General features: G+C 39.2%; 1 protein-coding gene across 1 annotated transcript; it reads left to right on the forward strand.

Annotated features, from left to right (window-relative positions):
* The first annotated feature begins 5,856 nt into the window (after positions 1-5,856).
* On the forward strand, positions 5,857-15,836 carry Hspa13 (heat shock protein family A (Hsp70) member 13). Its single transcript, XM_028874774.2, has 5 exons — positions 5,857-5,959; positions 7,453-7,793; positions 9,990-10,203; positions 11,506-11,673; positions 12,632-15,836. The coding sequence occupies exons 1-5, from the start codon at positions 5,935-5,937 to the stop codon at positions 13,297-13,299; spliced, it is 1,416 nt and encodes a 471-aa protein (XP_028730607.1). The 5' UTR covers positions 5,857-5,934; the 3' UTR covers positions 13,300-15,836.
* The last annotated feature ends 1,249 nt before the right edge of the window (positions 15,837-17,085 follow it).

Here is a 17,085-nt window from a genome sequence, read left to right on the forward strand (position 1 = left end):
ACATAAAATGAAGAACAACTTTAGCTATCTTTGTATTATAAGCATTTCATTTGCATGCACTTATATAATTTTGATATTGATGTAATATAGTGTCTGAAAACACAGGTAATTCAAAAAAGTGCATAGAGTAGATATAAAAAAATTTCTTTTAGAAACATTTATTATATATATTGCTCACCTATCAGCACCATAAGAGGCTGCAGAAGTGATGCTCATATATTACTTTATTAAATGGTTGTATATAGGTAAGCCCCCCCCAAAAAAAAGAAACATTTATGATGACCTTCACCAACACACATCCCTTCAATCACTCATTTAAAACATCTAATCTCCAGTTAGGACATGCTGTGGAAATACTTAAATATGCTAGACCCTGTTGTAACCTATAAGCAGCCACCACTCAAACACATAAAGATCTCACTTAACGTGTTTTTATATGTAAACTCTTTTATTTGTATTTACTACTTCTATTCATTCCTTTTGTGAATATATTCACAATGAAGTTAGTAGTACTCTAGGAAATGATCACACAATAGAAAACAAAACTGTATTTATATAAGTCTACTTTCTCCTTTAACTTGGGCATGCTCTATAACTAGTAAAGAAATAGTGTAGTTAAACACAGGAATAGTAGGTGTGCCACATATCCTATCCAATCCCATGGCAGGCACTGTTAATTAATTGTGGTAGCTATTCTACTCTTGATGTGTTCTTAAAAGCCTTTCATTACAGTAGTCAATCAATTCTAATAAGAAAAAAAGAAGATAACGTAGACATTTCAGTCTCAGAGTAGCATGCAGAATGGAGGAGGCAAACTGTGACTGTTACTTCACCAAATAAGAGGAAAATGAACAAATCCTCTCGTCAGGTAATGTAGACATCAATGTCATTTTCTACCTATTTTCCAAGGTTAGAAACTTGTTCCATATATTCTGTTCCTTTTTGTCCATCCTTGAGTGAAAGCATTATCATTTATTCTCATCATGGCAATAACTGGAAGGCTATGTCTTCATCCATGAGTCAATATGACCATTTCCTACATGCACTCCCTAGAGACCTTGAGTGGAGTGAACGACTCTACTCAGTAGGACAGGTTACTGTAATTGAAATATTTTCCTTTTAGATCATTTAGATTGTTCTGGGTTTACTATAATAAAGGGCCCAGAATTATATGATTTAAGATAAGAGAAGTTTATCATTGCAGAACTATAAAGAAAAAGTGTAAAGTCAATGCCACCAGCGCCACAGGTCCTTCTGAAGCCCGCAGGACCATTCTATCTTCCTCATTTCTGCTGTTACGTTGGCATGAGCCACTCAATGCTTAACGCCATAGGTTATCATATGAAATCTCTTTTTTTAAAAAAAAATATTTTATTTCATAATTAACTTAATTTCACATATCAGCCACGGATTTTCCCATCCTCCCTCCATCCTCCCACCTCCCAACCCTCTCCCCCAATCCAACCCCCATTCCCACCTCCTCCAAGGCAAGGACTTCCCTGGGGAGTCAGCCCAGCCTGGCAGACTCAGCCAAGGCAAGTCCAGTCCCTTCCTCCCTTCACCCAGGCTGAGCAAAGTGTCCCTGCATAGGCCCCAGGCTCCAAAAAGCCAGCTCATGTACTAAGGACAGGTCCCAGTCCCAGTGCCTGGGGACCTCCCAAAGAGTTCAAGCTAATCAACTGTCTCACTTATCCAGAGGGCCTGGTCCAGTTCCATGGGGGCTCTTCTGCCATTGGATCACAGTTCATGCATTTCCACTAGTTTGGCTATTTGTCCCCGTGCTTTTTCCAATCATGGTCTCAATATCTCTCCCTCATATAATCAATTCTCTCTCTCTCTCTCTCTCTCTCTCTCTCTCTCTCTCTCTCTCTCTCTCTCTCTCTCTCTCTCTCTCTCTCTCTCATTTGGACTCCCAGAGCTCTACCTGGGGCTCAGCCATGGATGTCTGCAACTGCTTCCATCAGACACTGGATGAAAGTTCTATCATGACAGGGTGTTCAGCTATCTGATAACCATAGGAGGTCAGCTCAGGCACTCTCCTGACCATTGCCATTAGTCTATAGCGGAGGTATCTTTGTGGATTTCTGGGGATCTGTCTAGCACTCTGCTTCTTCCTATTCCCCTGGGGTCTTCATTTATCATGGTATCTCCCTCCCCATTCTCCCACTCTGCTCCTGATCCAGCTGGGAACTCCCACTCCCCTAAGCTCTCTTTCCCCCGACCTTTGCCCTCCATTACCCCACCACACCCCAGTTTGCTCATCTAGATCTCATCCATTTCTCTATTGTTGGGCAATCCCTGTGTCTTTCTTAGGGTCCTCTTTACTAGGTAGCCTCCCTGGAGTCGTGAGTTGCAGTCTGATTATCCTTTGCTTTACATCTAGTATTGACTTATGAGTAAGTACATACCATGTTTGTCTTTCTGAGTCTGGGTTGCCTCAATCAGGATGATTTCTTTCTTTCTTTTTTTTTTTTCTTTCTTTTTTTTTTTTTTGCTTATAATTTTCTATAATCTTTTTTCCCTTTTATTTTATAATACCATTTAGTTATACATATCAGCCATAGATTCCCTTGTTCTCCCCCCTCCTGTCCCCTCCCCTTCCCCCCAGCCCACCCTCCATTCCCACCTCCTCCAGGGCAAAGCCTCCCCTGAGTACTGATAGCAACCTGGTAGACTCAGTCCAGGCAGGTCCAGTCCCCTTCTCCCAGACTGAGCCAAGTGTCCATGCATAAGCCCCAGGTTTCAAACAGCCAACTCATGCAATGAGCACAGGACCCGGTACCACTGCCTAGATGCCTCCCAAACAGATCAAGCCAATCAACTGTCTCACCATTCAGAGGGCCTGATCCAGTTGGGGGCGCCTCAGCTATTGGTTCATAGTTCATGTGTTTCCATTCGTTTGGCTATTTGTCCCTGTGCTTTATCCAACCTTGGTTTCAACAATTCTCGCTTGTATAAACCCTCCTCTTTCTCACTAATTAGACTCCCAGAGCTCCACCCGGGGCCTAGCCATGGATGTCTGCATCCAGATTCCTCAGTCCTTGGATGGCGTTTCTGGCATGACTATTAGGGTGTTTGGCCATCCCATCACCAGAGTAGGTCAGTCCCGGCTGTCTCTCGACCATTGCCAGCAGTCTATTGTGGGAGTATCTCTGTGGATTTCTGTGGGCCTCTCTAGCACTTTGTTTCTTCCTTTTCTTGTTCTTGTGTGGTCTTTCTTCATTTACCATGGTCTCCTATTCCTTGTTCTCCCTCTCTGTTCTTGATCCAGCTGGAATCTCCCGCTCCCACAGGATCTCTTTCCCTTGACCCTCGCCCTTCATTACTCCCACTCATGTCCAGGTTGTTCATGTAGATCTCAGCCATTTCTCTGTCATTGGGCAATCCTCGTGTTTTTTCTTGGGGTCCTGTTTTCCAGATAGCCTCCCTGGTGATGTGAGTAGCAGTCCAGTCATCCTTGTTCCACATCTAGTATCCTCCTATGAGTGAGTACATACCATATTTGTCTTTCTGAGTCTGGGTTACCCCACTCAGGATGATCTTTTCTAGATCCATCCATTTGCCTGCAAACCTCATGATGTCATTGTTTTTCTCTGCTGAGTAGTATTCCATTGTGTATATGTGCCACAATTTATTTATCCATTCTTCAGTTGAAGGGCATCTAGGTTGTTTCCAGGTTTTGGCTATTACAAACAATGCTGATATGAACATAGCTGAGCAAGTGCTCTTGTGGTATATATGAAATCTCTTGTACCTATGTCTTAGCCATTTTCTTTTAAAGAGGAGAGTAATATTAGATTAAGGGACGACTATATCATAATATCCAATTACTTGTGCTGCAACCCCACTAGCAAATAAATTCACATTCTCGGATACTTAGTATTAGAAATTCAACTCATTTTGTCCTCATTAATATAAAAATACATAATTAAAGGAAAAAATCAATTAGAAAAACCATCCATGTTCAACTATCAATTTATAGTATATACAATAGAGACGAATTTGTTAAAGTTAATCAAAAATATAAAGGGAAAGTCCCAATAAGGAAACTTACTTGTCAAAACTATCATTACCCATAAAAACATCAATTGGATGTTTGAATTATGCTTTCTTCATAAGAATTTTGGTGAATAGTACTTATAAATTCACGTGTTTCATATTTCACATAACAAAGTATTTAAAAATACAAAAGTGTTTTATAAGGGATCTCTGTTAGTCATAATTCAGACTTAAAACCATAATATATGTATATGTGATAATGTCTATTTAGATCATAGATAGATAGATAGATAGATAGATAGATAGATAGATAGACAGATAGACAGACCAAAATATGATAAAGCAGGGGGATAGCTAGATAGATAATAAAGAGATAAACAGGAGATTTTACACAAGCAGAATGTCAGCAGAAGCTAATTCACACAACAGGTTGACCTGTTCAAGTGGAACTTCTTGAATCACATCTAAGACAGAAGAGATTTACACTTCTAGGACCTCATTTACGCCTCTAGGACCTTAAGTGTTCATGAACTTTCCCAATATTAATAGTAAAATCATTTTCAGAAAGTCATTAAATTATATCAAATATTAGACGGTGAAAATCAGGTTTTATACACTAAAAAGCACAAGTACCCTCAATAGCTTTTGTGGTTACTCTTTTCAACTATATAGGATTCAGAATCATCATGGAAACATTTTCTCTCTCTGCTTTCTGACTCTGGATACAATGTGAAGAGCTGGTTGAAGGTCCTGCTACCATGACTTCCTCAATATGATGAACTTTATCCTTTAACTTTGAGCAGAAATGAATCCTTCCGCCTTCTTCAAATTGCTTTGATAATGTATGTCATAGCAGCAAGGAGAAAAGTAACTAATGTGATTAGTTAGCACACGTGATAGAACCTGTCCAGGAAGACAATTCTGGCTATTTATGATATAGTTAGCAGAAGTAGGGCTTATTGTTTCATATTTGTTTTTAACAGCATATTTGAATGTTAGTATTATATTCAAAAATGTGTCCTTGCAATCTTGGATAAATCTCATTCCTGAACATCACTTGAATTAATTTACTGTCAACAACAGCACCCGGCTGGTGATGATTTTAACACTGGTATGTGTAAATATTTGATATGAGTTTACTATTTATTACAGAAAATTTACTATTCATTATAGAAATTGAGTTTACTGTTAATATTGGGAAAGTTCATAAACACCTAAGGTCCTAGAGGCTTAAATCTGTTTCTGTCTTAGATGCGATTCAAGAAGTTCCACCTGACAACAGGTCAATCTGTTGTGGGAATTACAGTGCAAAGAGTAAGGTATACCAGACAGTCCTGTAGGACTCCATCACTACAGAGCCTCTTCTAGGAATACTAAAGGGACTTTGGAGGGCTTACGAGAACGCTATCTAGAATCTAGATTTCGAGCAAAGGAATAAACCGTAAATGGAGGCGGAACGAAAAAACTTGAGGTTTGAATCCCGCGCCAGGCTGGCAAGGCAACCCACCTCAGATTCTTAACGGGTCTTATCTTCCTTCTTACTCCTTCCAAGCCCTGAGCAGTCCAGAACTACAGCTCCCACAATACAACGCGGCGAGGCGGGGCTACGGGAACTGCTGCAAGGCCAGTAGGCTCGCGGCGTTTGGGGTTTAATGAATGACAAACTCTGACCTTTCCGGGAGGCGGCTCCCCAACGAAGCCTGGTTTGTTGGGTCTTCCTGAGTCGGGAGGCGGACTATTTCCTCACGGGGCCAGCGAAGACTCCACCCCGCGGCCTCATGGTAGATGGAGTCCCTGATGTGATGGAAGACGTAGTTCCTCCGTCTGCCTCGGACCCGACGGACTACACTTCCCAGGAGGCTGCGGGACGGCCGGGGGCTAGGGGGCGGGGCCTCCCGACGGTACAGTCATCTCTCTGCTCGTTCGGCGGGACTGATGGCCGGAGAGATGACGATTTTAGGTCTGTATCCCCCGGGTCCCTGCTGCCATGGCAGTCGAAGGGTTGGTTTGAGGAGGTCCGGATGGGCAGAGGGGGTGGTTGTCTCAACTCCTGAACCCGGGTCACGCAGCCGAAGGGAACCTGGAAAGGCGGCTGAGGCTGTTTGTGCTGGTGGGGGCGGGGCGCCTGGACCCGGGGGTCTGGCGGATGGAGGCCTCTTGGGGGTCCTGCGGCCGGCCTCGTCTCTGAGGGACCCGGGCCTAGGAATGAGTTCTTTGCAAAAGACCTCCGTCTTGAATTAGGAGCTGGATTCGGTTCTCTGGAGGCTGCGAGGACCCGTCGTGGATTGAGAGGCGGGGTATCTCGAGATGTAGACTCTTGGGCTGCACTCGGGGGATGCTGAATTGGGAGGGGATTCTGGTCCTTGTGCCGGTGTAGCCGGATTCTCTTTCGAACTTAACCGTTTGGGGATTGCATTCCCTTGCTAGTGGTGGTGAAATGCTTTGAAGATTTGTCTGTAGGTTAGAAGAGACAAGCGGGTAGGCTCTTCTTGATCTGCTATGAGCCAGGCGTTGAGGTGAACTGAGCTCCCAATTGCCAGCAGCAAGCACTACAGACTGACATACATTCTGGATTCTTAGCATGAGACTGAGTGGGGGAACAGGAGCATAACACAGACTAGTGAAACCGAGTAAGAGATTGATTCCGAATTCAGAGCGATGCCCTTATAGGCGTTGGAGTACAATATGCATGACGTTTGCATTGGATCTTTTGTTTGTTTGTTTGTTAATTGATATTTGCTGAGTCTCTGCTCTTGCCGTGGAACACACAAACTTGTGGACAAACTTGTCTTCAGGAAACTTTCATGTTGTTGCTATCAGGGTTAGCACTTATATACTTCTTCAAATACTACCTCTTTGAGAAGTATGACCTTAATTCATACTTAAATATGCAAAGCATTCAGTGAGCTCTGTTACGAGGTAACAGTAATACCTAAGCAATTTTAAAAATCAGTGCATTCAACTTACTTATTTTATCCTTTTGAATGGGTAAAGATGATAATCAAGAGGTTAACCTTACAATACCATAGGTTTTGCTGTGAGAATTTCATAATGGAATTTCATTTTAGTAATGACAGATAAAACTGTTTATGAAGCTATCAATCTAAATAGCAATAGGTCAAGAAAAGTGGATTGTGGCCAGCTTTTGCTTCATATTTATATTTCCATTCAGCAACAGCCTAATTATTACTGAAATACCTTTTCATTTTATTTCTTTAATTCTCATATAATTAAATACACAGAAATACAGTTGTCAGGGCTTTTGATTGTTTTTCTTTTATTTTTAATTATAGCTCATTGAAATATGTACGACTTAATGTCTAAAGTAGTTATTAATCCTATAATGTAAAATATTCTGTTTGCTTCAGGAGTGTTATTAAAAAGATGTTGCTGTAGGAACGGCATATTGTAATAGTTCGATAAAGATGTGTCTTTGACTTGGTCTGTTTTCAGGTTCAGCTGTGTTGACTCTCCTCCTGGCTGGCTACTTGGCACAACAGTATTTACCATTGCCCACTCCAAAAGTGATTGGCATTGACCTGGGTACCACCTACTGTTCTGTTGGTGTGTTTTTTCCTGGGACAGGAAAAGTAAAGGTGATTCCCGATGAAAATGGGCATATCAGCATACCCAGCATGGTATCCTTTACTGATGGCGATGTGCATGTGGGCTATGAGAGCCTGGAGCTGGCAGATTCAAACCCTCAAAACACAATATACGATGCTAAAAGGTTTATAGGGAAGATTTTCACCCCGGAAGAGTTGGAGGCTGAAATTGGCAGATATCCATTTAAGGTATGAATTTAATCTAAACTCTGTGTCAATGTATCATACGATTTCTGTTAATGCTTTGGCTGCACATTGCACATCGTTGTATCTCACCTGGATTTAGCTGTAAGGGAGCTATATTCCCTCACTAAGAAATTTCACAGCAGCTGCAAGGCGAGTAAACTCAGTGACATCCCAGTCAAGGAAATGGGCCCCGCTGTGTGCCTGTTCTGCCATCCTCCTAATAGCCTGTTCTCAAGATGTGTTAGGAAGGATGAGGAACCCTCCTAGGCTGTGAATGGAGATTTTCTATCTATGTACATATTTGTATACATTTAACATATGTACACTAGTTTTGGCGTTTTCTGGCATTTTTGAAATGCACCAGTGTATCATAGACATTAAGTGGATGCACCTCACTATTTTTAATGACTGTAGAACTACTGCTTTCTTACATAATTGATCTAACCCATCAGTATCTCTTATATTATCTTACTTTCCTGGTATCATACTAACTTTTGAAGTTCTGTAAGATATATATCTATATAGATGGATAAAGATATAGATATACCTGTGTAAGTCAGAAATTGGCTGCCATGTAGAATTGATGAGTTGGATGTGTGTGTGTGTGTGTGTGTGTGTGTGTGTGTGTGTATGTGTGTTTAAAGAATTTTATTCATATTCCTTAATTGTACACCAGAAAGATTACATGTTCTTACCCATTATTTTTTATCAAGTAGGTGGTATGATTTTATTTACTTTTTGAGGTAGGTCTTGCTATATACCCAGGCTGTTGTTGAACCTGAAAGCCTCACCCTCTTGAGACCATAGACCTGTGCCACCATGCCCAGTTTATTTTGTTTGCCAATCCCCAAATGAAAAATGGTGTTTGGATTAACTGTTATTCCTTTGTTTTCCAGCAAAGTTATATTTAATGGTGTTTTTTTTTTTTGTTGTTGTTGTTGTTGTTTGTTTGTTTTGTTTTGTTTTAAGCAGGATCTCAATTTGTAGATTTGTTTGGCCTAGAACTCACAGAGATCTGCCTGCCTCTGCCTCCTGTATTTTTATTTTATTTAATGATGTGTTTCTTCTGTTTTGTCCTTTTTTGACTTGTTTCATTTTTCTTTATTGACAATAAAATATGTATTTTACTTGTTGTTTTTTTTTACTTTATTGTCTTTATGTTGCATAATTTGTTGTTTCTTGTCAAAGTATTAGGCATTCATGAAATCTCAATTTAGAAGAATGGCCTTGATTCTTAGGGTAATCAATAGGAACTTGCATCCTTTCTATTGGTTCACTGGTTTGATGTTTTTTTTTTCTTTTTCTTTTCCATCTTAATGCTTTTATGTATTTATTTGTAAGTGGTTTCTCTTTAACATTTAATTTGTTTTTATCTCATGTGGGACTTTTAATACAAATTATGAAGTGTTATTCCAGATGAATTAGACTCCCTAGACAGTTGTATCATTACAGCTTACTGAATAAATTCTTGCTTCCTCTGTTGCTTTGCTTCCTATAGTTTTCTTCCCTGTGGTTTTAATTTGCTATACTCAGTGACGAGGTAAGAATATAAAATACAATATCCCAGAATCACCAGTCTGTACCTTGTTTAAGAGGAGTGTGATGAACTCTTTCTCTGCTCTTTTTACTTTTACCCAAACTGAGTATCATTCACCTGTTCATTGCATGTTTTGTCTGGCCTTTACTCACTTAGTGGCCATCCGGTTATCAGGTGAGTTTGTTGAGTTTTTTTTTTTTTTTTTTTTTTTTTTTTACCAAGTAATAGACTCAAGTGCAGTATTAGTGATAACAGCTATTTGAATATGTTGATGAGAAGCTGTAAAGTGCTTTGTTTGGCTAAGTGAAAAGGTTTCCACTGAGGGTCTTGAAACATTCAGCTCCCAATAAAGCGAGTCTCCTGCATGTCAGTCATTCCTTCTTCCAATGAGTATGTAGTGAGAGGATTCTAGATTCCTGTTAAATTCTTGACTTTCATTTGGTTATTACTGAAAGCCATAACATGGATTTATTTTATAAACTTTTAAGTATCAACATTCAGTAAACGCTAATCTGGAAAAACGTACTGGATAGAGTCTAGTGGATTGTATGACTTCATAAAGGTTTTTGTTGAATAAATCCAGTATGTACATGTGAAAGTAAATGCATATATGTGTATACATGCATATCTTAATATTCTTGTTTTTCAAATCTTATTCACAGGTTTTACACAAAAATGGAATGGCTGAGTTTTCTGTAACTAGTAATGAAACCATCATCGTTTCTCCAGAATATGTTGGGTCTCGATTATTGCTCAAACTGAAGGAAATGGCAGAGGAATACCTTGGAATGCCAGTTGCCAATGCTGTCATCTCTGTACCAGCAGAATTTGACCTAAAACAGAGAAATTCAACAGTTCAAGCTGCCAACCTTGCCGGTAATAGCACCCTTGACTGATGTGTATTTTTCTCAGGATTTTGTTAGGACAAAAGTCTTCTGCAGCAAGAATTACCATTTTGTAAATCAACTGTAGTCACATAAACTACGTGACAGATGAATTAGCTGTCTGTTTATGTACATTTGCAGATAATAATTATAAACTCTGTAGTATAATATTAAATGTTTATATTATGGGGGGAAAGCAGTCTGGGGATGGGGATGTAGCTTTCTGGTAGATTATATTCTAGAGCAGATATGGCCTGGCCAGGGTTCAATCCTCCAGGACACACATATCCTCAAAAAAAAAAAAAAAAAAAAAAAAAATTAAGTTAATGAGGTATATGACAAAGACTGGGAGAAAACATGAGTACTCCTATACTTCTGTTAAAAGATATGATCTCTTTGTTGTTAAGTGACTACGTTTCCAGACTTTCCAAGATGAAAAGAATGTAACGCGTCCTACAAAATCTGTTTTTGTGGTGCTTGTTTTCAACTAGCAAGAAGCATAGAATAAGCCTGAAATGTCACTTTTTACTCTGGGGACTTCTTATACTCATCCTTACCTCTTCACTAATAGTAGCTGTATCCCCCGCTCCCGATGGATGGCAGTCAAGTGTCCACATTCATTCCCACTCACTCACGGGGATAAATCACATCTTGTTCAGAGCTCCTGGTGCAGACTTTAACAGAAAGTAACATGAGTGGAAGAAGAAAGGGCCAGAGGGTAGTCAGCACAGGGATGTCTTGTAGAACAATCAAGTATGCCCCACCGAAAGAGGGACACTTCAGTCTCTGACTCTAGGACCCTGACATGACCAGAGCAGAGTGACCGAGTTTTATAACTAAAGGGAAGGGCATAGAATCCTTGGTAGAATATTTCAGACTTTGAAATGTTGATGTAGCTCCTGAAGTTCATGCCATATTTCACAGAGAACACTTGAAGGGTGGAGTTAGTTCAAAGCAGGGATCTTAATCAAGGTAATGTGATCTTTTGCACAAGATCAGCTTATCACAGTTCCATACTCTATATTTCTCTGTACACTATCAAATTAGAAAAGGTTGGAAGAGGCTTTTTCAGTTGTTAACAAAGCGTCCTCTTACTAAACTCCGGCTTTTCTTTTTTTACTGTTGTGTTCTTTAATACTAATTTGAATTACACTAGTGAGAAGAACTGTTGCTTTCATAGCCCTGTCTTTCCCCACTGCGTTTATCACTGCTTGGTGAAGTGCATGTTAAAGAGGAAACAAGCATGTTGTTCTTTCGAGCTGAGTAGAAAGCTTTGCTCTCCTGGGTCTTTCAGGACTGAAGATCTTGAGAGTGATAAACGAGCCGACGGCAGCAGCTATGGCCTATGGGCTCCACAAGGTCGATGTCTTCTACGTGCTGGTCATAGACTTGGGTGGAGGAACTCTTGATGTGTCCTTGCTGAATAAACAAGGAGGGATGTTTCTAACACGAGCAATGTCTGGTAAGACAAAGACAGAATTAAAGAGGGCCAGGCACGTGGCCCTTGGTACGCCTAGCATGTAGCCCATTGGTTTGGTTTTGAGAATATTTTGTGATTTCTGTGTAGTGTTGCTCCTGCCTGTGTATGTGCAGATCACAGCCAACTGTCAAAGTCAAATGGCTAGACTTCCAATAAGCCAGATGAGGAAGTTCCTTCAGGACTTTCCTGTGAGGGTAAAAGAAGCATTAAGGAAGAAAACTTTAAAATAAAGAGTTTCAGATTAGTTCATCTGTTTTATGTTTCATGAAGTAAATATCTTCAGAAATGCAATTTTAATGTCACTAAAGAAATTTTTCCCTTTAAATCTTTTCAAGACTTTTGCTTTGTGCTTTTTAGATTATAAATGTAAGGGTGTTTATGTTGAATTGTATAATTGTTCTAACATTAACCAGATTCACTAGAGCCAAGATACATATTGAGTTTATATTATGTTTTTCTTTCCTATAGAACTATTTCTATTAAGCTTTTAATCATTAACAATGAGATAAAATGTATATTTACTGTTAATCATAAAAATCGTTTTCTTCTGTTGAGAATAGTGACAGTGTTTCAGATAGCTACATAACAAGGCAGTCTGTGACATTATTCTCTTGTTGTCAAAAATCATTTGATGCCATTGAGATGCTTCCTTTTAAATCATTTAGATTTTCCAACCTTGCTGGCAGTGTTTATCAGTAGTAGATGATGGATATAGACACAGTGGGAGTGAGGGAAAACTGTTTCTAGATCTGTAGGAGCAGATAAGCAGCTGTCCTTACTGTTGAGGTTGAAATGATTTTAACATCGTTCTTCTTAGTCAATACATATGTTAATCAAACCTTAATATAGTACAGGATTTATTAATCTTAAAATATGCTAACATACAGAATACATATTTGTGTGCACATATGTATAACAAAGTATTTAATTGTTCTTGTAGGAAACAACAAACTTGGGGGACAAGACTTCAATCAGAGGCTTCTTCAGTATTTATATAAACAGATCTATCAGACATACGGCTTTCTTCCTTCCAGGAAAGAGGAAATCCACAGATTAAGACAAGCTGTGGAAATGGTCAAATTAAACTTGACACTTCATGAGTCCGCCCAGGTATCGGTTTTACTCACTGTCGAGGCAGAGGACAGCCAGGCACCTCAGGATGGTGACGCTAATCTGCCAAAAGACCAGCTTACCCCAGGGGATGGTCACCATGTGAACAGAGTGTTTAGATCTGGCCTTTCAGAAAGCAAGAGTGGAAAAAGTCAGGTGTTGTTTGAGACAGAAGTATCACGCAAGCTCTTTGACACCCTCAATGAAGATCTCTTTCAGAAAATACTCGTGCCCATTCAGCAAGTGTTAAAAGAAGGCCACCTAGACAAGACGGAAATTGATGAGGTAGTTCTGGTTGGGGGCTCTACTCGGATTCCTCGGATCCGCCAAGTCATTCAAGAGTTCTTTGGAAAGGATCCCAACACTTCTGTAGACCCTGACCTGGCAGTGGTGACGGGGGTGGCCATCCAGGCAGGGATTGATGGCGGCTCTTGGCCTCTCCAAGTCAGTGCTTTAGAAATTCCCAATAAGCATTTACAGAAAACCAATTTCAACTGAACTCTGGGGAGTGCTGGTAACTGTGATCTTGTCTAGTGATTTTGATGCTCTCCATTGTGAAGCCTCCTCCAGAAAAGAAGTACATGAAACAGCTCAGATTACCCTGAGGACGTTTATACAGGAAAATTTTGCAAACTGTTTTATTTTAGAATTGAATATGACCAGATGAGTCCTGTTTGTGTTTAGAGAACTCTCATCATATTTCTAAAGTGACAGAGTTGAGGGTAGATGCTTCTCTGGATTCTGGAAGTAGGTAACCAGTCACACACACTATTCTGGAAACAGTAAATAGTGCCAACTCTAAGGCCCCCAGTTTTTACTGAATTTTATTAGGGGCTGATAGTTCTTTACTTGGTTATTACATGTAACTCTAAATTTGGTCTATACTTGAAGGACTGTTGATGTCAGATCTTTACATTGGCTGGGAGATAGCAGTATTATTAAACTGCATAGATAGTATTCATCGACTGCCATATAAATTGTACTTTCAAAAATTCACTTTTTATGTATTATATTCTCCTAATCTACAGATTTTAAAGTGTTTAAAAGACCAGTTTTTCTTCCTAAAATAGCTACAGATTTATTCAGATCTTTTCTGCCAGATAGTAGAAATTCCCAGTTTATATTACAGTTCCTTTAATCTTCAATGTGTCATTCTCTGCTTGGATTTGTATAATTCTGCTTGGTAAGAAAACAGTAGGGTGTTATCAGTTGCCTTTTCAAAGTGCTGTTGTCACAATAAAGCTGCAGTCCTCTCTCGGTTTGTGCTATCCAGGACCTTTGCACAGATCAGATATTGTAGCAGTTATTTGTATTTAGTTATGTTGTTTTGTTTCCTTTTTTTCCCCAGGGCCAAACCTAGAAGTGCAAGAATATAATCCAACTACTCTGGAAACTAAGACAGGATGTTCACACCAAGTTCCAGGCCTATCTGGGCTACCCAGGAAGTTCTAGGCCATCCTGGGCAGTTTAGTGAGACCCTGTCCCTATCTCTAAATAACAAGTGAAGAGGAAAGGGGGGCGTAGGGAGTGAGCGGAGGAGAGAAAAGGCAAGGCAGATAGACACGGGCCAGCGAAGGAAACCCTGTAGTTTTTGTGCTGGCCATGTTGGAAGATACGGATCATTTTTATGCTTTAATGAAGGCATGTAAGAATTTTATCCTGGCTACCTTATTAATCTAAAGTGTAGCCTGTTATCACTGTTGTGAGTACTGAGACAATTTCAACAAGATGAAGCTCTTCAGCTTCCCAGAGTGTAATGCTGAAAGGTGTTATTATTTGCAGCTTTATAAAGAAAAGTATTGCTCAGTAGTGAAGTTGCTGTTAAATATCAATCATTTTCATGCACCAAAAGTGTGCATTAGGTACAGAGAAAAATATAAAATTCTGTTCTTTCTTTTAGAACTAGTAGAGAAAATGCCAAAGACAAGCCCTTAACAGCGTTCTGAAAATATTCAAGACTATGAATCTTGATTTTTATATTGAAAAGTATCTGTGTGAACATGTTTGAGACTCTAAGTATTCAAGTTATGCTACAGTCTCCACATGCGCTTTCAACTTTCTCTTAAGCCATTTAGGGTTATAGACAGCAAACTTGAATATCTCAGATATTTGGTGGTTCTCAAGACATGAACATGAACAGTTGCAGAATGGGCCAGATAAATAATACAGAAATGGGAAGGTAAATACTTTTTGTGAAAAAATAGAATAGTGGTGTTGGAGTTGGGGATAAGTAGTTACCATCCTCTTCTCTAGTATAGTTGCAATGTTAAAAAAAAATGAAGGGAATTGTCTTCAGTCATAGGTGACAGAGTTATGTATACCTAATCTTGATATCAGTGTAGTTTATTTCAAAGGTACAAATGTTCAAATCTGAGATCAGTTTTCATAAAATGAGCCTTTTAGTTGTACATTTGGCTACTGTTTTTTTGAAATAGGTAGCTTTAAAAATACTAAGTGATAAGTAATTTATTTTGTATCCATGTTTTGGTACTGTGTTTTCACTCAAACCACTAACTTAACAAATACCACTGTGTATATTATGAACTCAATATGACAGTTACTGTATAGAACAGATTGTGCCTCTTAAATATGTGTGTACAGGTAATTCACATTTTGCTGTAAACGCATACCATTTTGCAGTTTTGTTTTTAAATTGTTTATTTTCCACTCATGACTAAGGTGGAGTATATTTTTGATGTATATAAATACAGAAGAAGATAGAGCTGATGCAATGCATACAGACTTTGTAGAGAGTGATCTAATTCCGGAAGTATCACATCTTCCTGCATCCTATACATCTGCTGGGATTTCTCCTATATTTTCCGCATATTTCTAATTTAGAAGAGCTAGTTCTTATGTGAACAGTTTCTCTAGAACTCTGATTAACAAGCCATCGCTTCTAACTAGTGAAGTCAAGTGCTGCCTTGATCCCCACAGTTAATAAATCTGCATACCATATGTCATCTTTCAGTTGACAGTTCATACTTCATAATTTTCTAATAAAGTTTGTGTCAATCTTTTGGACAAAAAAAACACGTTTCGTGTCTTAAGAAATTCATTTCATTGTATCTTAAAAATAGGCCCCTGAGGCCTGAATGGATTTAGAATACTTGTTGCTCTTGCTGACGACCCTGGTTCAATTCCCAGCACCACATAGTGGCTCACAGCCTTCTATGACTTTAGTTTCAGAGTATCCGAACACCCTCCTCTGACTTCCAAGTTATATTAGAAGATTCTGTAGGAAGGGAAATAAAAAAGAGAAATTGGTAGATACTGAGAACAGTTTTGAAATGCTCTTGAAAGAAAAATATCATAGGGTCTTGAATACCTCATATTTTAGTATTTTAGACATACAGTGTTGCTTTTACCACAGAAACAATATGCTTATTAAAATATATATCCAAGCCATGGTAAGTATTACAAGTCAACAATTTTCTCTCGAATGTATACTGACAGTATCTCACTGAGGTTGATCCAGCCTGAGCGTTAATATAATATTGTTTTTCTCAAAGGCAAGTAATTAATATAAAACATTATTTTAAACATAGTAAGATTCAGTAAGAATTACAAGCCAGCCGGGCGGTGGTGGCGCACACCTTTAATCCCAGCACTCGGGAGGCAGAGGCAGGCGGATCTCTGAGTTTGAGGCCAGCCTGGGCTACCAGGTGAGTTCCAGGAAAGACGCAAAGCTACACAGAGAAACCCTGTCTCGAAAAACCAAAAAATAAATTAAATAATTAATTAAATAAATAAATAATAAAAAAAATAAAAAGAATTACAAGCCAATGACTCTTTTTATAAAAGCTGCTCAAGGGCTTTTCTGAGTCCCCTTCATCTCATAAATTGGACAGTTGCTCAGCACATGTATGTACATAAGTCTTTACAGCATATGAATCTAAAATACATGCTACAGATATTATGCTGCTAACATGTCATACAAAGTTTGATTAAAACCAGGCACTTCACTTTGAATAGTACTTTTCTAGCAAGTGACTTCAACTTAAGGAATTAAACTAAAACTTAATGATTTAAACGAAGTATGGTCCAAGCATGATGAAAGTATAAGCATGGGATGAATACACACAGAAAAGTTGCATCTAGATCATGCAGGCAGGTAAGAGGTTGAGAGGTCAGGGGTTTATTGAGGAAGTGAATGCAGACAGAACCTTGAGTAATGTAAAGAAAGATGGTTTGAACAGAACTAAGAAGACTGAGCAGAGACCAGGATGGCTGTGAAGCTTGACACTTAACTGGTACATGCACCAGCTCATACCCAGAGACGTG

The sequence above is a fragment of the Peromyscus leucopus genome, chromosome 12 (assembly GCF_004664715.2).
Source record: "Peromyscus leucopus breed LL Stock chromosome 12, UCI_PerLeu_2.1, whole genome shotgun sequence".
NCBI lineage: Eukaryota > Metazoa > Chordata > Mammalia > Rodentia > Cricetidae > Peromyscus > Peromyscus leucopus.